Here is a 24,036-nt window from a genome sequence, read left to right on the forward strand (position 1 = left end):
ACGACACTCTCTTTGCCCTTTTGAGTTTTGACTAAATTAAATGGATAAAAATACTTTTATTCTTCATTGACGTTACAACCAACCATTTTATGAAAATTGTGATTAAAATGAAGAGCAAAAGGATGAGTGCCATTAACAAATAACAAGTCGCCGAAAATGCTTGGCTTGCCCAATAGTTAGGTAATTTAATGCAGATCCTGATTATAATACTCCATAATCCTTAGGATTTTTTGATGCTTACTCAAGAAATTATGTCATCTGGCTGGTTAATAATTTATAGGTGCGGCCTTGAATCAAATTCTCTCTCTCTCTCTCTGTCTCTCTGATAGGGTGAGAGAGGCAGTCTAGTCAAAGGGCTTAAATATATTGGGAAAATGTGATAACTCTGTATACATAGTATATTTTTTGTCAATTGTCATTTTCTATACTATTCTTATACTAACCCATATAAGGGACAGCCCAACTGAGTTAAAAGGAGCCGACAGAGATTAAACTATCATTGAATCAGATGGGTGTACTACACACCTGTTTGAAAAATCCATATATTAGTGCAAGTGATTGAAGATAAGAATCGAACTCTTGACTTTTCATTATTATCACACAGACATTTAAAGACATTTAAAGATCTTAGTGGCTGTGATAATTGTATATGGTGGAGGAAAATGATATGAAGGGTAACTACTAACCGGACTTCCAGAATTGATCCCCGATTCCCCCCAACCTTCGAAAAGCAAAGTAAATAAATAAACCTTCCAAGTGAATTATATGCGGAAATCTAAAGCCGTCAAACAGAAGGATCATCAACTGTAAATACAGTTTACGACTCGCAACGGATCTTCTGTCCCACACTCTGTGTCATTCTCTGTCCCACTTTTTATTATATTACTATTTCTCCTTCATAAATATCATGTTTTAGTTCTTTTTTGTTTCCTTAAGATCCAATAACTATTAATTCAGTAATACACAAAATTTAACAAACTCAAATAATCAAAATGCATAAAAAAAAAGAGATCTTTTATGCATTTTCTGCTGTATTTTTTAATTTTCTATTATATATTACTTTTTTGAAGCTGTTGTATTTATTTTTTACTGAATTAATAGTTATTGAATCATAAGGAAACAAAAAAGAACTAAAACATGATATTTATGAAGGAGAAATAGCAATATAATAAAAAGTGGGACAGATAATGGCACAGAGTGTGGGACAGAAGATCTGTTGCGCGACTCGATTTCACTGCATTCGGCGACTCCCATGAAAGGGAAATGAGACAATCCCTATTGCCCGCCTTTGGGATGGTAAAATGAGGTGAAGCCACAAACAATTGATCTACGACAGTTTTGATACTAGTATAGGAACAAATTAATATACGTGAGAAGGATTCTAAAACGAAGACGTAATTGCCAACGGCACAAGGGAACGAGGAAGTTATAGAGTGCTTGTGTTCATGGCACAAGTACTTTAAATTTAGTTTCAGTACAAAACATGGCTTGTTAAGCTTCTAGTATTAGACTCTATTACCAGTTGCGGATCTGGTCAATGGTGGCATACAATTTTTCGAAAATTAATATATACCCTACCAATTTATTAATGTGTCCCTTCTGGTTAAAGTACATTATACATTTATCTTAGGATTAATTCCACTTTATCCCCCAAATTTTGGACGATTATCCACTTTAGTCCCTAAACTTCAAAATGGGACACTTAAGTCCCTAAACTTATAAATACCTCCCAATTAAGAAAAATTGTTAACAGAATCTTGAATGCCGTGGTGGTCGAAGTGTCCCATTTTATAAGGATTTAGGGATTGAAGTGTCCCATTTTATAGGTTTAGGGACTTAAATGTCCCAATTTATAAGTTTTAGGGACTTAAGTGTCCCATTTTAAGAATGGCCTAGAACAAAAAGGGTTTTCAAACCTCTCAATTCCATTTTCATTTTTGGCATGAATCTTTTGGGTTGGAAAGGTCTTTTTTTTCTTGGAAAGCTCATTTCAACTTTTTACTAAAAACCACATTCTTCACAAAATCTTAAGTAAAGTTCTTTTTAACTTTATCTTGGATTGCTCAAAGTTATTGTGGTCAAGTTTATCCTCGTACATCTCTTTACTGCATTATCAAATTCTTGTTACGTACTATAGAACAAAATTAACTCTAATCTATTAATGCCTCTCCATTGAAATATTTGTGTGGCTTCGCCACTGTATTTGTATGTTACACTGTATCAAAGTGTGGCTTATCCTCGTAAACCCGCTCAAATTGGATGAGTAAATGAGTATGATACAATACAAGACGTAACGGAGTACTCAAAACCCGAAAATAAAGTACGTACTCCTACGTATTATACCAGAATCACCCGTACCAAGGCCTAAGAGTACACAAATTCAGGTTGAATGATTATTTTATTTATTTGACTCATGCACGCACGCACCAGCACAAGCCAGCTTTTATACATCTTGGCAAATTAATACTAGACTTTGACTTGCAAAACAAGTCTACAATAATTTGATCAAAGACTCAAAACAGCAGTCATATTCCATTAATCTAGAGCATGATCGATGTTATTAGTTAAGGTACCACCCTTCATTAACAGTAATAAAATTACACTTGAAAAGTAGGTGGTTAAGTATGGTTTATTCGCCAGGACAACAATCTTCATTACTTACCTTCAATATCGAACAAAATGAGTAAGAAGTTTGAATTTTTTTTTTTGGGCTAGAAGTTAGCAAAAAAAAAAAAAAAAAAAAGAACCCGAAGTAAATAATAATAATAATAATAATAATAATAATATGTAACAAGAGAAAAGAAAAATTGTTAAACATAATTCTCCCCTGCTTAATTTACAGCAAATAACGGGAAAAAAAAAAAATCATGAATGGAGTCACCTAATGATCTATCCCATAGGATTAGGAATTAGTCCCATAAGAAAAGAAATAAAGGACTAATCCATCTCATAGGAATTCATGACGTCCTTAAACTAAGTCGCCTAATTTAGCACAAAGAAGTATCCTTGTTTTCTGCAATAAGCGGCTTGTCTTCTTCCTCAATCTTCTCGACAGCTGCATCTGCTCCTGCTGAGGTCAGCTCTTTGGCTCTCTGGGCTTCAAATTCCCAATCCGTCAGATACAGGACCACTAGCATGCTTACCATACAAGAGGCTTGAGCTGCCAATAGTCCCATCCAAAGTCCTTCAAAGTCAAAACCTGCATAGAACCCTAGTCCAACTGCAACCGGCATTCCGACTAGATAGAAGCAACCCAAGTTGATGTTTGCTCCGACTCTTGGCCTAGCCGTCCCTCTCAAAACCCCGCAACCGGTAGTCTGCGGACAGTTACCAAGCTCGCAGAGCCCAATTATGGGCAAAACAAGTGATGTTAAAGCTATGATTTCTTTGTCAGCAGTGAACATTCTAGCCCAAACATGTCTCATGCTTACCGCAAACATGAGCGCAGAAAATCCCAAAACAAAGCTGCAACAGAGGCCCACCACGGCTGCCAGCTTCGCTTTGGCCGGCTGCCTTGCACCCAGCTCGTTCCCTACTCTGGTCGACACACTAAAGCTGAGAGAAGATGGAAAGATGTATATCAAAGAAGTGGTTTGAATCAAAATGCCCATTGAAGCAACCGTGGCTTTTGGGTTCAACAACAACCCGCAAAGCAGAATCATGATTTCGTACCACCACCATTCTAGACAAACCGAGATACAGCTTGGAATGGAAAGATATAATAAAGATTGCCAGCCTTTCAAGCATTCGGTCGTCAACCCTCCCCATGTTTTCTTGTACACGCCAGAAATCAAGATGTAGATTATCAGAGAAGCCACGAGATTGAAGTTAGTCCAGACCCCACTGAGCGCGACGCCTTTGATGCCTAAGCTGAGCTTCGTGACGAGAAAATAATTTATTGGGATGTGGAGAAGAATTGATAGAGCTGCACAAAATGTTAGAGGTAAGGTTATGGACTGAGCCCTGAGGTAAATACGCAAGGGATGGAGTAGAGATTGAGCGAAAAGATCGGGAAGGGTGTACATGAGGTATGATTGGGCTTCATGGGCAATTGCCTCGTCTTGTCCGAAAAACAGTAAAATGGTTTTCATGTTCACCCACAGAAGAGCAATAGGTAATGAAGTCAGCATGAGCAAGAGCACCGTCCTTTGCAAAGAGAGTCCAAGAAGCGTGTAACGTTTGGCACCAAAAGCCTGGCCGCATATAGGCTCCATTCCCATGGCTAAGCCGGAAAGAATCGAGTAACCGGAGATGTTAGCGAATCCTAAGGCGAGGGAACCACCGGCCAAGGCTAAGTCCCCTAACCGGCCGAGGAAAAGCATGGAGATCATGGAACGGGAGTAGAGTAAAAGACCGGTGAGAATCATGGGCAGAGCTATATTGGCTACGGACGTGGCTTCTTTAAGGACTGAGGAGGAGATGAGGGTGTCATGATTGTGTTTGTGGGGCTTCACGATTTGGTTTGGTTGTGGTGGTTGTTGTTCTTGGTGCTGGTGATGTTTCGATGATGTTGGGTTTTTGGGGATGAGAGGAGAGAAGATGTCCCCTTCTGCTGGGACCTGCTGGATGGGAAGGAGATAACGTTGGTCTGAATCGCATTTACTGGGTCTTGGAGGTGGTGGTGGTGGTGGTGAGGAGGTCGTGAGCTGCTTGCACATTATTGGAGTTTGTGATCTTATATATATGTATACGAAGTGTAAAAGCCTCGGGAGTTTAGGTACGTGTGTCTACGGAGTATGTTCCAAGGCTCGAAATTGAGAGAGAGAACCCAGCCAGAAGAGGGAGGGGGAGGGGGAGGGGGAAAGGAGACGGAGAGATACTAGAGGTGTTTCTGGAGTGGGAAGTGGGAAGGGATTTTTATAGTGAAAATTTGAGGGAAAGGTACGGCCTGAAAAGCTCCTCCTGTTCCAAAACGCATTTATCTCGTCCTGTCTTTTAATTACGTATGCGTAAAATTTTTAACACAGTACAAACGTATGGTGTCTTTGGTGGAGCCGGCTGGATTACTGTTGGAGGGTGCGTACGTTTTTGGTGGTAGCAAGACTAGAAGGCCTATTTTTCTGTTCTCTTCTTCTCTCCTCATTGGAACTCAGATTTGAGAATTGAAAGGGTTTTTGTCTCGCCCAAATTGTTCACAATCCTCAAGACACAGATGGGTAGTTTATTCATATTCAAACTCTTTTCCTCCAAAAAAAGAAAAAAGAAAAAAGAAAAAAGAAAAAAGAAAGAAAGAGAAACTGGAAAGTCGGAAGGAAGAATGGTAGCAGCAGTATTGAAGCATTTGGAAACATCACAAAAGCATATACAGACACAAAAAGTACCAAGTCCTAAAATGAAGAGTCAAATTCGCACTTCAGCAGCGTCTTTCGGATGTGGGGGGTGGCATTGGAAGCCAAAAAAAATGGTAGAAGAAGATTCATCATCATCTATGGCCGGCCAATTGGCCATCCCAATCCCGTCCCTGATCAAAAGACAAAAACAACTTTTTCGACATTAAAAGGGGTGGACCCGGTTTTCCAAATTCGTAATGCTCCATTTCCCATTAGGGCCCAATCTAGGCTGTGCGGAGTGCTTAACGATCCGTGAAGCAAACAGAGAGAGTTTTAACTGGCAAAATCAAATTTGTTTGGGCACGGCTCACCCAGATTGATCGCAGGACTGTACGTACAGTCTTCCCCTCTACAGTTAAAATTCAGGTCAGTCGTAGAAGAATCTTGGTTCATTCTGCCTGCCGACCTTCTCTGGTCCGCGTACCCATTCCTCCTTTGTTCATCATCAAAATCTCTCGCTACCCTTCGCTGTTTTTTTGACATTTTTTTCTTTCTGCTGGGTTTACTTGCCGAATCCCTCCAGTCCCCACACACACCCTCAGTTGGAGGCAATTGCCCTTCAATAATCCCCCGGTGTTAATTCTTGTGCAACCGCAGCATTGTAAAATTCTTCCCAATGTGATGTTACATATCTAAACTTCACTGATTTAAAATCAAGGGTCTCTGTTGTTATGCAACAACAACAACTTTATCAAATTCTTTTCTTTTCTTTTCCGTAACAAAGCAAAGCCATCTTATGCTCTCTCTTTTTTTTTCTTCTCTCTTTAAATGTCCTGAACTAGTTTGTGAATGTGAGACTAGAAATGTTGAGCTTGAACCCGTTAGTCATGCGGAAGCAGCTCAATTATGAGTCTTTTATCTATCTCTCACCAGACAGTGAGTAGGCACCATGACTGGGAGGGAGGTACATTGCTCGATTTGCGATACGGGTGCGCATTAAACATGTGTTTAATTGATAGCACGTGCTATTGATTCAACTTTTTCTTCCCCTCCTGAAAAGCCCGAGTTTAGCAAAGAATTTCCAGAACATATTCAGTTGAGGCAACAAGGGAGCTTCATACATGGAGAGAAAGTCCGACCTCAAACACACACGACAGACACAACTTTAAGACCTCTTTGAATAGAATTAGAAGGAAAGTTGTGCGTGGGAAAATTAAAGAACCAAAAGAGTGAGGTAAAAAAGATTTCGAGAGAATTGAAAGAAGTTACTAGCGATAGTTAGTGGCACTCATTGAAAATTTTCTGTCTGACTAATCCATTTTGCGAGACACTAAATACAAGAAAGCAAAAGAAAATTTTTTAACCTTTTTCACTAACCAAATACACATTGAAAAGAAAAGATGACTACAATTTTCTTCATTTTCTCACACTTTTCCTCACAAATAGACACACTACCATGCCGTCTGAAAAACGGACGATGGTGGTGCAGAAAAGGAGTCAGCCCTGATACAGCGTAACAGAGCCAGGTGGACGGCAGTCATGGCACAGACCCAGTAAGTGGATTGGTCTTTCGTTTAAGCTTTTCTGTCAAGAGCCCCCGATTCTTTCCGCACCAGGCCAAATTGACATTGGAGCCCACTGGAACTGGACCCTGATTCACTGAGTTCAAAATTTAAACATAGATATCGCATTCTTGAATCTTGGTCGCCCAAACACAGCACAATGCAAAACGTGTAGAAAAAAATCATCCTTGACAGTAATGGACAAAGATAATATTTTTATAACTTAATTTATTTTAATGTAGAAGCAGGGGAGTCCATAAGAATATAAAAAGACTGGGTATAAAGGATTAGTAAGTATAAGAGCCTGACAAAACTAAAAAGATGTTCTAGCGTTTCTTTTGAATTTCTTTCCACTGCAAGTGAGGTTCGAACACACAACCTACAATTCAAAGAGGGATTTAGTCCTTTTTTTGGTAGTAAGGAAAGTTGCAAGTTTGCATGCCAAGACCTCCGCTTGCAGTCATTGACCACGAAGCACTGGGATTTTCAGTTCCCACTTCCCACCAGTCTTTCGTTACTTACTGTGTGAATCATGATTAATCAGTAACCCCATCATTAATTGAGAATCTTCTTGGTTTCTCATCTACTAACCCTAGAATTTGGCGAGTGAAACAATCAAGGAACTAATGTGAATGGGATTCAACTGCGACTTAGTCTTCCAAATTCCAAGTCCTCCATAATATGTGAAAATGAAAACAAGTGACAATTAGCTCGGCATACAGTTCTCAGCAGCTCTGCACAACTTCTATACGGTATGATTTCCTTTGCAAATTTTTACCTGATACCTATATGAAGTTATTTCCACTAATGATTCCATCCCTAAAGAATCTAGAAAAAATTTTGACATGTTGCACTAGGCTGCGGTACTTCCAATTTTTGGTTTGTTATTTTTTTAAGGTTTTTTTTTTTTTAAAAAAAAATAACAATGTACTGTAACAATTTGATGTACGTGAGTGAGATAAAGGCATGATTGAAAAGTACATTTAAAAAAAACGTAATTTTTTTTTACAAAAAAAATAGACATGAGAGAGGTGCTTCCAAACAAGATTACCGTCAAATGAAAAGCGGCCAAAGCATAATCATTCTCACCAGCAGAGATATTCGACCAGCTATGAATTTGATTTTTGACCAGCAGTCGGAAAACCATGTACACACTTAAAAAAAGTCTTGTATTTTTATAAAATGGACATGAGAGGTAGAGGGATTCTTTAAGCACAATTCTGGAACCTATTCAGTATACCAAATGGGTCAATTTCCTCGATTCATATCGAGAGTGGACTGCAGGATTCCATCTCCTTCTGGTATCATGGCCATATGACACTATGGCTACTATGAGAATAGATAAACCACCGTTACAACTACTTTGCTTCTTTCTCTCGTAGGGTAGGGCGGGTTATTAAAAAGTAAAAGTAAAAGAGAGAAAAACAAGTAGGAAAGAAACACCTTTTACTCTTTTGCAATAAAAGTTTTCGCACAACGTTCACACAACTAAATAACAAAACAAGCCACTTAGAAGGGGAATGAATGCCACGAATGTATCATCTCATCTCTCTTTATAAGTTATCGCATTCCTTCCTTCAAAAAAAAAAAAAAAAGGTTATCGCATTACTGGAAAGATAATGATGAAACAGGATAAGATCTGTCCCGTTACCTTCTCTTACTTACTACCTGATTAAAAAGTAACATTATTATTATGAACCCGATCCTCTCCATACTTTTTTCATTAACTGATATATTACACACATTTAACAAAATGATCACTTCTTCTCGTCTACACCATCGGTCAAAGTCTACCTATTTTGTCTCCTACCTACTAGCTACATATTACTAGTATAGACCATCTCGACGAGCAAACCAAGTCGTCTTCGATTGGTACAAAATGCTAGCATAGTGGATTAGCAGTGCCTCAATTTAAGTTCGATGGAAAACTCAAATGAGATTTGATGGAAAAAGCTAGCATGATTTTTTTTTTTTATCAATATGAAGCTTCCATCCAGAGAGGGGAGACAAAAAAAAAAAAAGAAAGAAAGAAAAGACCACTTCCACTTGGCATGCCTGAGGTGACAGTCTTCTTGCAATGGAGAATCAGTCAAGGAGGATATAATCGCGTTTACAAGGAGGATGTGATGTCATGCCATCGGCAAATGTTGTATAGCGATTTGTCACGAGCCAAAAAAAGTATCTGAACAGAAGTCTAATGACTTGCATTTTCATCAAAGAATCTACTTGTATTAGTAATAAAAATGGCCGTGGGCACACTAATCTCGTACCTCCTTTTTTGACTTGTGTAATCTGGAAAGAATAAACTGTTTGGCGTCGCATCTGCAAATGGAGCCATTCCAGTGGGTGGATTGTTTGATAATTTGCGAACACAGGGTCTGAATGCCGTGACTTCGTTCTCGCTGCAGCTGTACCTGGTCTCCGGCTCCAGCGTTGTTTAAAAACCGTCTCCATGGCAATTTGACACGTGCCTAGCTGTGAATGACTGCCGCGGCGTCATTGTCTCAGTTTTGCAATGCTCGATTACTAAAGTTGTCACTCAGTCTGCCGCATGATTCGGGCGATTGATAGACGCAGGCAGAATTTCTGGAAGGAATAATTTCAAGTGTTGCATTACAAAGGTTCATTTTGGAACGGTGAAGAAGCTACTTCAAGGGGCTACCGAATAATATGCTAGCTAGCAGTGTAAGGACTGACTCTTCCATTATCGGACAACCTAAGCAGAACCGACGCCATGATTCATTCATCCACGGGCCTCTTTAATTTTCTAATACAAACATACTGCGTAATCCACCACATTTTTCTTTACGGCCGTGACAATATAAGAAATGTTTTGAGTTGCCAGAGAGAGAAAATCTTGCTTGCTAAGTAACAAAAAGGATGCACGCACAAATGCCACCCCAGAATAACGTAAGATTGACGACTGGAGGCGAAAATATAACCAGATTGATTGCCATGCGTTGATCGGCACTTGGGATTCCATCCAACACACTTGACCCAGGTATGATAAGGTACCAAAATCAAAGTTTGAAAAAGTAACCATTATAATTTCTCTCTGTTCCCTTTCTCCTTTTAGTTTTCTGGCTTTGTGGACATGCGCACGCAATTCCATAAACAATTTGGAATTTTACCAAACACCTTTCAAGCAACATCCTCGCACAATATGGCCTACGAACTACAGGAGATATCCACCGAAATGGCATCTACACAACTGAGAGTATCTACCACGGTGTAACTATTGCATTGTGAGAGCTAACAGATTCCACGAGCAGAATAAGTGCTTCAAGACCAACAATAAGAGAATAACTCCAGAAAACAAACAGAATCAAGACCATATGCGTTACAAGCAGTTTTGTTTGCGTATCAACCCCATTAAAGGGATACCATTAGATGCAAGACCAACCTCTTGCCATGACAAACCAGATTTAAGATTGAGATCTCTCTCGTGCTGGCGGGGAACGGCTGCATGACAATAAAGAAGATCTCAAGAACTTGCTAATATTAAAATGAAGGGCAACGAAGATAAAGGTGTAAACAAATATACTGTATAGGCAGATCAAACCTCCTCTGACGTTGAGGCAAAGGGCTCTCAGCTCCGCCATTGCCAGGGCTATCTGTAAGTTCAGGATTTGAACTAGGGCTTCTGCCATTCCGATAACCATCAGGGCTCATCCTCCCCCTTTTCTCTCTTTGAGGATTTGGGCTTATATCATGCTCTTTCTTAGGACGTCTTCGCTCCCTTGGGCTATTATTATGGCCATTCTCAGAACTTAGCCTCTCTCTTCGGGGGCTTGGGCTATGTCCATGGCTGTGATCGGAGTTCCTCTCCTTTCTAGGACTTGGCTGACGGCCACTTCCATACTCAGAGTTCCTTTCCCTTCCACTACGAACTGGGCTAGGTCCTTGACCATAATTAGGACTCACACGTTCTCTTCGATATGGGCTTCGGCCATGACCACGCCCATAATCAGGGCTCGCTCTCTCTCTTCCATATGGGCTAGGAGATCGGCCCCCATCGTAGCTTCTTTTGGGAGACTTACCATGACTTCTATCAGGACTATAGCCGCTTCTCCGATCATCATCGTCCTTTACTGCATACTCCACTGTTATAACTCGATCCAAAAGTTTGCTGCAAGAATACATATGCATTCATTTTACCGAGAAAATATGCGTCTTCTGGAGATAATAGGACCTGACAAGTAAAAGAAAGTTGTAACTAAGCATTGAAGCTCGCATAATGAAACAGACCTCAAATTTGTAGCATCCAATGCTTTAGTCGCATCCTCTTGTGATTCATACTGAACAAATGCAAAATTCCGCCTGATCCTAACATTCAGTATTTTACCATAGGGATCAAAGTGCCTCTCCAAATCCCTTGTTCTTGTATGGTATGGATCAAAATTAATGACAAATAGAGTCTTTGAAGGTCTTAAACCAGAAGAGGCCTTGGAACTCTCAGGCTTCCTGCTACGTTCTTGCTGGAGCACCAAATGGTCAGTGTGTATCAAAACATCAGTAGAGAGTATTTCAAGAAAAAATAGATGAATATCAAAGATGGTGCATTACCTTTGTCCACTCAACACGAAGCCTCCGACCCTTCCTTCCAAATTCAATACGATCAAGTCCACGGATTGCATCCTCTGCATCTCTCTCATCAACCATGTAAACAAAAGCAAATCCTGCGAACGATAAACAAAATAAGCAAGTGCCACATGTGCTACTATTAGCTATACAAAGAAGATATCTTCACCCAGGAAATGTGCACGCCTTCAAAGATGTTACCCTATTATACCAAACTGTGAATTCTAGAAACTAATGACCAGCAAAATCAGTAACAGACCTTGAATGATGAACTAAGTGATGTCAAGGAACAACCACTTTAACGATGGATGTGTCATGGAAAATGTAAAGAGTATCTTCTCCATTTTATTCTGCTGCCTCAGCTTCGAGGTTGACTAATTGTAATGTCTGAAGATGAAGGCTGGGCAAAAGTCATGAGGGATGGAAGGCAATAATGACTCAGGAAAAGAAGTGATGGCGATGCCATGGTGGATCAGAGGGCTCTTCTTGAAAACAAGAAGAAAAGGGAATGCAGAAGAATCCATCCATCAACCAGGATTGTATGGGCATTGCACCGAAATCCTGCGTCGTCAAAGAATCAGTTGAGTATGGGGGCTTTAAAAGACATACTCTTGCTTTTCGTAAATGCATCGATACCCCACAAATACTCAACAGGGAAAGGCTGAGCATCTTGAATTGCACAATGAATGCTCTGGCTCCATAAAGCTTTGACCGAAACCTAGCACTTGTAGTTGCAGCAGCCTCATTGAAATACTTCTCACAGTTTGTGTGGATTGAGTAAAGATGCAATGACTAATGAATAGTTGACCAGCAGATTATTTTCCCAAAACTTTCCAATAATTCAAGAATCAATAAGAAAAGCAAACATGAAATACCTAACCCAAGTCGAATGCATCAGTTTAGCTGGCCTCAATAACCTTAACCAAAAATGACCAACAAAAATTGTCATTTAAATTTCATCCAGCCCTAGCAATCATAAAATTACCGGCTAAAAAACCTTAGGAGCCATGACCAGAATGGACAACAGTGATACATAATAGATTGATACTGCCAGTTTTTCACCTTCGAAGTCATTTCAGAATCAGCCATTAAAGGCTTAAAATAGATTAAGTAGCACATTTCCATAAACCACACCCTGCATCAGTCACTTTCTGTTTTCCACAAACATAGAAGTGTCCTCTTCACCAATTGAGCATACTCTGGCTCAAGGATTGCTGCCTGATCTCTTTTCTGGGGCTACGAACACTTAACTTCGACACAGGAATGTAGTACAGGATTGATGCAAGTACTTTTGCAGACCCCCATTGCATCAAGCGAGACTATACTTATAAACCAGCAAAATATTTACTCCCATTCTACTTCTCTCGAGTCAGTATTGTAACCTCTACACATAAGAAACCTTCAAACTGACTAATTATACCAGCTTAAATATTAATTTATTTTATAAAGAACACGCATCGAATAACTTAAAAGACATACCATAGTTACTGATACACAAAAAACACCTCTAAAAGGAATTCTTGTTGCACATACTAAAAGATCAAAATCAAAGGAAGACTCGAAAAGTTCAGGATTATCTTGTTAAAATGAAGGGAAAAATTCCTTAGGAGTCAGGTATATACATGCTCTCAAGAAACAGTTACCTTAGAAAGTCATTAAATAGGTTTGATAAAATTTGACAACTTTTGCATATATATCTCTCTCCCTATCATCCTTTAAATTTTTATGACAACACATGCTCGAAGCCCAGAGCACTAGCTTTCTCATCATATCATATTTAAAAAAAAAAAAAAAAAAAAAGCAAAGCCACTCGAACTCAAATACAATGAGGAACAGGTCAGACAGATGAACCAAATAACATAGAAGTCCTCATATTCCCATTTGCTGCCACAATATTATGATTTTGAGAACATAACAATAGTAAGCAAAAACATCCCAGCAAAACTTACCAGACTTCATGTCCACCCGATCAACCTTCCCATATCTTTGAAACAGCCTCTCCAGGTCAGATTGGCGAGCATCATACTCAAAGTTCCCACAGAAAATCGACCTCATTGCACTTAAAACACAATCAAGAAGACTTCCAAGTCCCTGCACCAGTAACAGGAAAACAATTAATAAAACTGATTGCAAAAGAAAAAACCCAGAACGTCAGCAAGCAATTGGCCATCCAATATTTTAACATTAGATGCACTACCAAAGTAAATGAACTTTTATCGTAGACAAAGACGCCTCCACTTTCCAGAAATCACACGTCGCAAACAAATACCAAAAATCTTTTCCACCTCTAATCTCCAAAGTATTTCCGATCGTAAACACCTTTTATAACCCTCATCGACCAATATCAAAGAAAACTAATCAATCATCTAAATGCTGATACATTATATCCGCCATCATATATCTGTGTTACTCAGTGATCGAGTAAAATGCAGCCAAGTCACAGAAACAGATGCTAGTCTACAGAATTATAAACCACACAAACACATATCAAATTGAACTGAACTCCACGACGGCATGCAAGAAAAAAAGAAAAGAAAAATGCATATTTTTCTACATTATACACGACTCGAACAGCACAACATCCTCCTGCTAAGTGATTAAGTGGAAAACAGAAAATTTAGACGAATTTTATGACTCCAAATACAAAATATCCCGACATGGTACCGTAAAATTAAGAAAGGGAATAAGTAAAACAATATCGTGTTAAATCCATGCTCATCTCATCCGGAATCCATTACTAGCACAAAGAAACCGTCCTCAAATATTACTAATCGATAAGAGAAACATGCGATTACCCCTATTAAAGAGCGATTGTATCTGTGAATTACAGTCAAAAAGGAAACTCTCAAGTTTTGAAGAATCGAAAGATCATGCTTGGTTCCTCCGTTGAGCAACGTTGAAGAACAGGGGAAAAAATCAGATATCAGACATAAAAATAGTACTACTCAGCGCCGCAAACTTTTCCCATGAAATTTGACCCGATTTATCCAGCTAGCAAACAGATCTGATGAAACAAAGCAGGTTATAGAAATTAAAAGGAAAAGGATGGAAACGAATACAAGTTTACTTGAATAGCAGATATCGTGCCAGCTGCCGCCTACAAGCTTCCTACCACGGCAACAACAAATATCTTCATCGTGAGTCCGACGGTGACTGGATCTTGTGATTTTGCCCCTCACTATATAGCGGTGTAGGTTATGCTACTAGTTGAGCATACGACGTCGTTGACCTCAACAAAATTAAAGGAGGCAGTCACCTGTTTCTCGCTCTCTTCTGGCTTAGTTTCGTAGTTTATGATAGAAAAGAAAAGAAGGAAAAACTTAGGCCTTGTTTGGATAACCATTTTCCAAAGAAAAATTGCTACGTTTTCTATGAACACATTTCTCAATTACCTTTTTATCTCATATATATCAAATCGCTACAATAATTTTTTTACAAAAAATTTAAAAAAATGCAATCCAAACACAACCTTAAGTTACGGAAGAAAATAAGAGATTGTTATATTGTTTAGGAATTTTAAAAATTAATAGAATGATTTTGGATATAGAAGTTATTAAATATTTGTTCAAAATCTTTTTAAGGACAAAATAAACATTTTAAAAAAATTGACAAGTTTTCTCAAAGTTTCCTTTCATTTTCATCCAATTGGGGAGGAAAAGTTTTGGTTACTATTCATCCTTCTGAATCCTCCATTTTTTTTCTTTTCTTTATTACTAAAAATTAACAAACAAAAGTTTGGATTGTCATTTTCTGTCGGAAAATTGCGTCGTTTTCCGTGATCACATTTTTCTATTATCTTTTTCCCTCATATACATCAAATCGCTACAGTAATTTTTCCATGAAAAATGCAATCCAAACGGGGCCTAAACTTTCTCTTCTTTCCCTTTCTTTTTTGTCCAAATTCTCAACTCCCAAACGAAGCCTAAAGACGACGTTTCAATTGAAGAGAAGGAACATAAAGGAAAGGAAATCACTGCAGTTGAGACGGAAGGAAATAAGAGGAGAGAATAAAACGTCTTTTTGGCCATTGGGCCGCTGAGGTTGAAAGGAAAACAAAGGCAAACACTGATGAGTTTATTTCCTACACGTTCAAAACAAACAGTTCCTAAGGCTTAGTTTGGGAGTTGAAACTTGGAGAGAAATAATGCAAACTTTCATTTGGCAAACAAGTTTTTCTATTGTTTGTCTAAAACTTTATTATCACTCACTATTTGCAGAAAACTTTTTGAAATATGTGAAAACTTTTTTTTGAAATTTTTTTTTTCATTTTTCCCTTTTTTCCTTTCTTTTTCTTTTTCCCTTTCTTTCCTCTCCTTTTCTTCTCCCTCCTCAATTGCTCTTCTTCTCCCTCCCTCCCTCCCCACTAGCCGACTATCATTATTGACACCTCCATCGACGACGGGCACTGATGGTGCTTTTTTTCTTTTTTCTCTCTCATTCCTCCCTCTCATTTTCTCCCCTTCTCCAGTGGAGGAGTGGGAGGAAGGGAAGGAGAGGACGGGAGGAAAGGGGAGAAGGAGAGGGAGAGTGTGAGAGGAAGAATGAGAAGGGGAAGAGAGAGAGAGAGGAGAGGAAAGGAAAAAAAATAGAGGAATTGTTGGCGCCAGTGTAAATGCTGATCGGTGCTAGCCAGCGGTGGAGATGGTGGCGGATTGAGGTGGAGGTGGAAGAAAAGGAAAGGAAGGTAATTTTTTAAATATTTTTTTAGTATTTTGAAGTGTATATTTTAAAATATTTGAGAATATTTTTGAGGTTATTGTAGTTAAAATTATTTAAAAAATTGAAAAAAAAAACTTGGCAAAAAACTCTTTTGCAAACAGGTCCTTAAGTTCATTTGGCAACGCTCGTGTTTTTCCCTTTGTTTTCTTTCATAGGGATGACAGGATTGTAAGTTGTAACCGCCAAAATTTGTACCCAAAACAAATACGCTACCAAATTGCGGCACATCCCATTCCATTATTTTACAATGTCAATTTATGGAATTATTGTCTTGTTTTCCACATTGTTATTTTTTCCATTAATATACACAATTTTCTGCCCATTTCGTTCTCGTTTAACATATACAGAAATAAATAAGAATACATACTCTGTTTTTATATTTTAAAAAAAGGTTTAAAAATCTTTTCCTTTTTTTTTTAATAAAAGAACAGAATGATAAATGTGTGTGTTTGGATCCTTGTTTTTGGAGCTGTTTTTGAAAAACTGTTTTTCACATCCCAAATGCTACAGTAAATGTGTATTTCTAAAACAACTCCAAAAACACCATATCCAAACATTATATCAAAAACAACTACATATGTATATTTCAATTATGTATATTATATATATATATATTATATTAATATAAATTGAAATATACAAATTGAAAATTATATATATTATATATTATATAAATATTTATATACATTAATATTATACATAATATATTATAATATACATAATATAATATAAATAATATGTAATATTGTATACATAAATGTGTAAATATTTATACATAATATATTATGTACATTATATTATAATATATACATTATTAATGTATAATATTATTATGTACATTATTGTGTATAATAATGTCTAATAATGTTAGGTATAATATATAATATACATAATATGTAATAATGTAATAATGTATATTATGTATAATATATTATATTATATATATACAATGTTATGTATATTATACAAATTGAAAATTATATATTATATATTAATATATTATATATTATATGAATATTTATATAATGAAATATACAATAAATATTACAAATTGAAATATTATATAAACACCATATTTATAATATTATAATATTTATAATTAATATTAATGTATATTATATATATTAAATATTTATATATTTATTTTTACATATTATAAATATTTTATTTTACTTAAAAATATTTTTACATATTTGTAATATATTTATATGAATATTATATATTATATAAATTATATATAATATAATATATATTTTACATTTATATAAATGTACATTTATACATAATATATATATTAATGTATATTTATAATATACATTTATATTATGTATTATACATAATATAATACATTTATATTAATATACATAATATTAATTTTACATTTATACATAATATTAATACATTTGTACATTTATATTAATTATATTAATACATTTATACATAATATTAATATATATTAATAAAATTATAATTTATACATTTATATAATATTCATTTGTAATTTATACATTTATAATAATATACACTTTTACATTTATAAATATATTTATAATATGTATTATATGTAATATAATACATTTATATATTTTTATATAAATACATAAATATATTTATTTATAAATGTATATTTATATATAAAAATATATAATTTATAATTTATAATTTATAATTTATACATTTATGTAATATTAATTTATATTTATAAATTTACAATAATATACACTTATAAATTTATAAATATATTTATATTATGTATTATATATAATATAATAAATTTATAATATATTTTTATATTTTTATATAAATATATTTATTTATAAATATTTATTAATGTATTATAAATCCATAAATGTATATTTATATAAAAATATAAAATTTATAATTTATAATTTATAATTTATACATTTATATAATATTCATTTATAATTTATACATTTATAATAATATACACTTATACATTTATAAATATATTTATATTATGTATTATATATAATATAATACATTTATAATACATTTATATATTTTTTAGCGAATATATAAATATATTTATTTATAAATATTTATAAATGTATTATAAATGCATAAATGTATGTAAAAATAAAATTATAAAAATACCCAAAAATATGTTTTAAAAATACCTCTAAAAATAATCCAAAAAACATCTACAGTAAAAGTTTTTCATATAGTTTTTGAAAAACAACCTAAAAAACAACTAATCCAAACGGACTTGTATTTCAAAAACGAAATGCTACAGTGCTGTTTTTGAAAAACAACCCCAAAAACAGCTAATCCAAACGGAGCCTACTTATTTTAACTACATTGTTTGAAAAGAAAAAGAAAAAAAAAAAACCAGCTAGTAGAAAACGCGCTTACTCTAATGAATTCTGGAATTTGACGGCCCGATTATCGCTACACCCATTTGAAGGGAAAATATAATTGAGTCCTTTTGCATTCTTTTCTTCTTATTATTATTTTTCTTTTCAAGGACAAACGGCAAATTTAACAGAGGGTTCTAGCATCCATCTCATTCACAAACGTTAAAATGTGCCCGGGGAACCAAAAACAATAAAAGGTAACCAAAGAAACTAGGAATCCGTTTCTGGGCAATTCTTGATCCGCGATCAAATAGTTGCGTGACTGAAAATTATGTTGAATATCAGGACAGCAGCACAATTCGGATTAGTAAGAAAAAGGAATGGAACACAATTGTTTGTGCCTGTTGTTGCGTGTTCCAGATAATGCGGGAAGGTTTTAGCTCAGATATATCGTCTCCTGGTAGTAAATTAAATTCTGAACGTATGCATTACTACTGATCACCCAGTCTTAATCTTCTCGTAGAGCAACCAGAGTAGTATGCCAAGTGCAGTGTCCCTGATCAAGCTTCTAAGAGCACGAACAAGCCAAGTGGAGCCATCTCCTGAAGCTCTTTGTCCTGCAAGATCCCGGAACCGCAAGTTCCCTTGATCCGATATCAGCGAGTATATGACTCCATTCATGTGCCCCTTTCCTATTACTCCCACCACTTGCTTACTATTATTCACAGCTTTGCTCCTCTTCAGAGACCATGCTAGATACTGAAACCACAATTGTGCAAAAGAAAACCACATCAAGGAAAAAAGACCAGAAAGATTTCCCCAGTGTACTTCGCTTTCTATGGATCCATTTTAAGGTAGGAGCCACTTACCGTGTCGCGTTCATGTATGAGGGGCTGCAGGAGCGATGGATATGAAAAGCTCAACTGCTCATAGAGCTGGAAACAGTTTTCTTCCCGAGCGCTTGATTCCTGATGTATAAAGATGTGCAGAATTAGAAAAGGATAAAGGCTAAACGAATACCGGGGAGACCGAGGAAACCTTTAATGTCTTCATGGATAGGTCCGACAATGATGTTAATCCACCAATAACGGAGGTCAACAGACTCAGTTTTTCCTTCCATATCAGAGAATTCCATGCCCGTTCAAGCTGAAATTCAGCAATAACCATCACTACCGTCTTCTTTTGAACTCCATGATCAAGTACTTCAACCATCTAAACAATAATGGCTAGTGGAGAAACAGGAAAGAAAGGCAGCACCAGATGTGATCAAGTACTTCATTGGCATTCCTAAGTTTCTTATTAGCACACCCCTCAACTTTTTACTCAAAGAAAAGTACGAAAAATAATCCTGTATTTCATTTTAATAACAGCTCGATAACAAGGGAATGGTTCTAACTTCTAAGTGAGTAAATGCAGCGGAAGCCAGGTTACCTATTTTTGTCCAACAGACCCGGTCGAAAAGTCAAAAAAGTTACCATTAATAAATAAAGAAGTGGCTATAACAATTCCAAAGGGATATAGTAGTGGTTCTTAAGAAGTGAGCCAAGGTACATACAGTAATTTCAATTGGGCGATCTCCTAGTACCATCTGAGCACCAATTTCTTCAGCAGCCTTTCGGGCAGCACGAAACTGCAAATCAAGCCATCCATCCAAGTTCTCATCATATGGGGAAACGAATAGAATAAAAAAGGATGAAGAAGAGAAGCAAAAATTGATGACTTGATATATTTTTAAATACGCATTTGTTTATATTCTTGATAAGTAGAGAGAGTACTTCATCTCCAAAAGGTCGATTAATTTCTGAAGATAACTTGGAAGAGAATGCTGCCAACAGTAGGCGCAATGCTAAAGCAGTTTGACCACCTGTGCAGTGGAGAGCAGAATCAAATCGGCTATGGACACAGACTTAAATAAAGAGTTGCGAATACGGAGCCAAGTCCATGAACATACCCAAGCCTAGGCTGCGACCAACTGCACCAAAGAATCCAGTCCCACTCAAAGAAAACATGCTCGACCTTAACTGCTTCTTTAGCTTCCCATCGCTACAAGTGTACATAATCCCAGCTCTGAAAGTGGACCCTGCAGGATGTGAAGTTAAGTAGTGGATTGACGACATAGATAGAAGCATGATTTACATCAATTCCACTAATGCAGCACCAGCAGGGGAAAAAGAAAACAAAAAGCATCTCTTCACTACCAATTTCCGGTGTCATTTCTTCTTTGTACTTCAAGCATTGAAATATTGCTGCGCCTCATGACAAAGCACTTACTGTAGTTTTAATTCCTCGTCTTATACATCATTTTGACATTGCCGTTTTTCCACCAAGATTGTGGACGTTGGTATATTAAACCAATTTAACAAGTTTACTTCAAACTAAGTGAACTCCGTGCAATCTCAGGAAAGACCAGAAAGGAAACGAATTCTTTCTTCATCAGTCAATCTGATCTAAAAGGGATTTGCAAAAAGCCTCTTAGAATTCCTTTATGCTCGATGAATACTCAAAATTGCCATCAGGCAATGTTGGAAATAGAGGCATTAATACCTGATGCAATCTTAGAAATTATCCACCCTATTACGCAACACACTAAATTGACAACTTAATCTATTCCACTCCGAATTCGTTAAATCAACTTGTGCAAGTTAATCAAAGACTAAAGTCCTCCCTGTCTACTTCTATGTAACCAAATTCACAAATAAGTAAAGTCAAAAAACAGATTGGAAATAATATTAATGTACAAATAGCAGTGTTGGATTTGTACGACCATCGTGCAAAGACTTGCCTGCTTCTGCAAAGTTCGACAACGACATTATCAGGCTTTACAGCACGAATGACCCTTCCAACATCATCGGCAGACTCCTTTGAAATATGGGTGGTTCCAAATAGCCAAATGGCCTCTGGTTCAGCGAACTCTGTTCTCCAGCTTGGCACTGGACCGTACTGGTTCTTGGTGACGAGAACCAAGCTTCCATTGTTGGCCAAGTCAAGTAACTCCGGATGCGTTTCAGCAATTGCGGTTTGGGATCCACTCAAGATTTCGGTTCTGAAATCGAATTCGGGGGGTGGAGGTTTGACGGACGCTTTTGTAATATACGTATTGATGCATTTGTTTTTGAGTCTAAGGCCATCAGAGTAGTGGTGTTTAGCCGCCGTCGTGAAGGTTGGAAATGGATTTGCCAGGATTTTCATGCTCAACGAGACGTTGGATGATACAATACAAGAGCTCTAGCTTCAGTTCAAAGACTACACCGGCCAGAGAACTCCGTGTACGGCCCTAGTCCTAACTCCCAAGAACGAAAGGTGCTCTTTCGAAAATGCCAGGTAAGTCAAGGGCGCAGGATCGATCCATCCAACAACCTGTGGTACGTATTGGAACAAGAAGCTTTTCCTAGAGTTTGTGGCTTTGGTAAGCTGATGTAACATGTTTGCGGGAGTAATTTGTCAGGATTTTATCATTTCCAAAGATTTATTGCCAACCCCTCGGTTTATTCTACTCGTGTGTTCATTCCACTCACCTTTCAGCCGGTTGTATCTTTTACCTTTTGGTGTTATACCCACTTTAAATTATATATTATCTTTTTGACAAGTAAAAAATTCTCTGCTCACAATTCCTCTTTACTTACCTTTCAACCCATTATTCTCCGTCTTATATTTAGATGAGTTCATCAAAACAAACGTTGTTGTAAAGCATAAATGGACTTAATACCATAATATGTAATGGGTATTCAAAACTCGTACTTTTTTTTTTTTTGGGCCAATCATGATTCGCATAATTAGGTAGGTATGGTAGTTGTTGCGGCTCATTTTCAGAACCCGGCCGTGGGGTACAATGGTACGCTGGTAGCGTTGGTTTTGAGTTGTGAACTAGAACGTGACACAATTGCAGCGTTAGAGATGTGCGGTTCTGGCAACGTATTATGGTACAAAGTCGTACGACAAATATCTCTGCCAATACACCCCCACCCCCCCCCCCCCCAAAAAAACAAAATGATTATTATTAGATTGAGAGCGAGACGGCTGCCCTGCTGTGGGACTCAGCTACGGTTTTGATTTCTGCAGCCTTTGGATTGCATTAAAAAGCAAAGCTTGGACGAAATCAACTGGAAGTGATCCACATCCTCGCATTTAGTAGGACCGTCCAGAGTGTCTATACCAATTAATTGGGGTACGGTAATGGGTTCGGACGTCCTGCTCTTAGCCCCCACTTTAGGTCCGCCATGTACCAACTAGTTTGCGTCAACTACTGTTTTACGCGCATTTTTCCCCCAATTACTGTGTTAATCCGCGCGCAATTTAATTATCTGACTTATTATGCGATATGGTTAACTTAGTATGCATTACATGCTTGAAGTCTTGAACTGCATTTTGCAAGTAAATTAGCTCCACTCGTACTTGAATCTGGAAATAAAGGCCTCCCCGAGAAGCTTTATTGTTGCTTGCAGATTTTTTTTTTCTTTTTTTAAGGAGAATCCTAAACTTACATGAGGGGAAAAAAAAAGAAGAAGAAAAGAAAAGATTGAGAGTCGAACAAGAGAGCTAATAGTCACCTGATCAGGGCCTTACTAGTTACTGTTGCTTGCAGTGTTATTGTTGTGAAGAAAAGCTGTTAGAACTTAATTAGATCGTAGAGTTGAGTAATAGGTAACATTTAGTAATTCCTTTTTTGTGCCAACGGTCAAAATTCAAAGTATAAAACGAGACAAATATTTACTCAAAAGAAGATCATATACTTATGGTTGAAAAATGAATCAAGTTAGTCGGTATTGGAATCGAGTTTAGTTCAGTAAGAGATCGTTCGAGCATGGTTTGCAAACTAATCAACCGAAATTTGAGTAGGATTGTGTATTTGATAAAATTTTGAACTTAATTCGAATTTGACTTGATTAGCATAAAATTAGAATTGATAGGTAAAAAGTCCAAACTACTTGAACTTGACTCGAGTTTAGTTTGATAAATAAACTAGCAAAGTTTGAACACCATCTCAAACTTATTAAAATAATCGAACAAACTTAAAAACTAAAATATTTAATTTAATTAGATTCGTTTACTACATCTTTACATATACTAGTGAAACTCACTAATATCTAATTAGTCATAAATTTGGATGACTAGCCCTAAGTCACACTTTCCCATATCAAAACAAACTTTTACCTGTCTCACATAAAATTTATATTTTTTTAACCTAAATTCAAAAATGATGGTTCATGATTTTTTTTAAATCATAATTTGATTTTATTGATATAAAAAACTGTACAATTACGAGCAAAAACTCAAATTGACTATACAGTTAGTATGCATGACACTGAGAAATTAGAATTTCCTCGTCTTATATAATGCCTAATGCATAAGAACTAATCTTAGTATTTATATAATTCTTGTCTCGATTGATAAAACAAAATGAGCACATTTAAAATAACGAACTTAATTATTGAATATCTCCCACCAAAGTAGCTATATTGATGCTTGATGAATAATGGGCCTCAAAAGATACTATGCTGTATGCCCCGCAGGAGGACTAGAGAATGGAAATTGGACACATGGGTTAAGCGCACAACCAATAGGATTAGTTGAAATCATAAACTCATAATT

The 24,036-nt window shown here is 36.5% G+C and overlaps 3 protein-coding genes across 9 annotated transcripts; all 3 read right to left on the reverse strand.

Moving 5' to 3' along the window:
• Positions 1-2,921: 2,921 nt before the first annotated feature.
• Positions 2,922-4,658, reverse strand: LOC113763071 (protein DETOXIFICATION 49-like). Its single transcript, XM_027306765.1, has one exon. The coding sequence runs from the start codon at positions 4,656-4,658 to the stop codon at positions 2,988-2,990; it is 1,671 nt and encodes a 556-aa protein (XP_027162566.1). The 3' UTR covers positions 2,922-2,987.
• Positions 4,659-9,778: 5,120 nt separating this feature from the next.
• LOC113760978 (serine/arginine-rich splicing factor RS40-like) lies at positions 9,779-14,609 on the reverse strand. Of its 5 annotated transcripts, none has more exons than XM_027303753.1 (6): positions 14,473-14,609; positions 13,363-13,504; positions 11,399-11,511; positions 11,081-11,310; positions 10,395-10,961; positions 9,779-10,294 (listed from the first exon to the last, which is right to left on the reverse strand). In XM_027303753.1, exons 2-6 carry the CDS (start codon positions 13,466-13,468, stop codon positions 10,258-10,260), a joined length of 1,053 nt encoding a protein of 350 aa, XP_027159554.1. In that variant the 5' UTR covers positions 13,469-13,504; positions 14,473-14,609; the 3' UTR covers positions 9,779-10,257. The 5 variants fall into 5 exon arrangements, with proteins under 5 accessions (XP_027159554.1, XP_027159553.1, XP_027159555.1 ...); XM_027303752.1 differs by having other exon boundaries at positions 14,481-14,608; XM_027303754.1 differs by lacking the exon at positions 14,473-14,609 and adding an exon at positions 14,209-14,442.
• Positions 14,610-18,705: 4,096 nt separating this feature from the next.
• Positions 18,706-21,818, reverse strand: LOC113762262 (traB domain-containing protein). Of its 3 annotated transcripts, none has more exons than XM_027305637.1 (7): positions 21,230-21,817; positions 20,399-20,514; positions 20,223-20,311; positions 20,003-20,077; positions 19,486-19,593; positions 19,317-19,415; positions 18,706-19,206 (listed from the first exon to the last, which is right to left on the reverse strand). In XM_027305637.1, exons 1-7 carry the CDS (start codon positions 21,634-21,636, stop codon positions 18,946-18,948), a joined length of 1,155 nt encoding a protein of 384 aa, XP_027161438.1. In that variant the 5' UTR covers positions 21,637-21,817; the 3' UTR covers positions 18,706-18,945. The 3 variants fall into 3 exon arrangements, with proteins under 3 accessions (XP_027161438.1, XP_027161440.1, XP_027161439.1); XM_027305639.1 differs by having other exon boundaries at positions 20,399-20,527; positions 21,230-21,358; XM_027305638.1 differs by lacking the exon at positions 19,486-19,593 and having other exon boundaries at positions 21,230-21,818.
• Between the last annotated feature and the right edge of the window lie 2,218 nt (positions 21,819-24,036).

Source organism: Coffea eugenioides, chromosome 2 (genome assembly GCF_003713205.1).
Source record: "Coffea eugenioides isolate CCC68of chromosome 2, Ceug_1.0, whole genome shotgun sequence".
Classification (NCBI taxonomy): Eukaryota; Viridiplantae; Streptophyta; class Magnoliopsida; order Gentianales; family Rubiaceae; genus Coffea; species Coffea eugenioides.

Bases quoted from the DNA above. Each gene is read 5' to 3' on its own strand.
- LOC113763071 (XM_027306765.1), bottom strand. From the start codon at position 4,658: ATGTGCAAGCAGCTCACGACCTCCTCACCACCACCACCACCACCTCCA.
- LOC113760978 (XM_027303753.1), bottom strand. From the start codon at position 13,468: ATGAGGTCGATTTTCTGTGGGAACTTTGAGTATGATGCTCGCCAATCT. The intron at 11,311-11,398 runs GTAATGCACCAT...TTGGTGCTCCAG, and splicing joins TTCGTGTTGAGTGGACAAAG to CAAGAACGTAGCAGGAAGCC. The intron at 10,295-10,394 runs GTTTGATCTGCC...ATTGTCATGCAG, and splicing joins TTGCCTCAACGTCAGAGGAG to CCGTTCCCCGCCAGCACGAG.
- LOC113762262 (XM_027305637.1), bottom strand. From the start codon at position 21,636: ATGAAAATCCTGGCAAATCCATTTCCAACCTTCACGACGGCGGCTAAA. The intron at 20,515-21,229 runs GCAAGTCTTTGC...GTCCACTTTCAG, and splicing joins GTCGAACTTTGCAGAAGCAG to AGCTGGGATTATGTACACTT. The intron at 19,594-20,002 runs GTATGTACCTTG...GCTGAATTTCAG, and splicing joins ATCGCCCAATTGAAATTACT to CTTGAACGGGCATGGAATTC.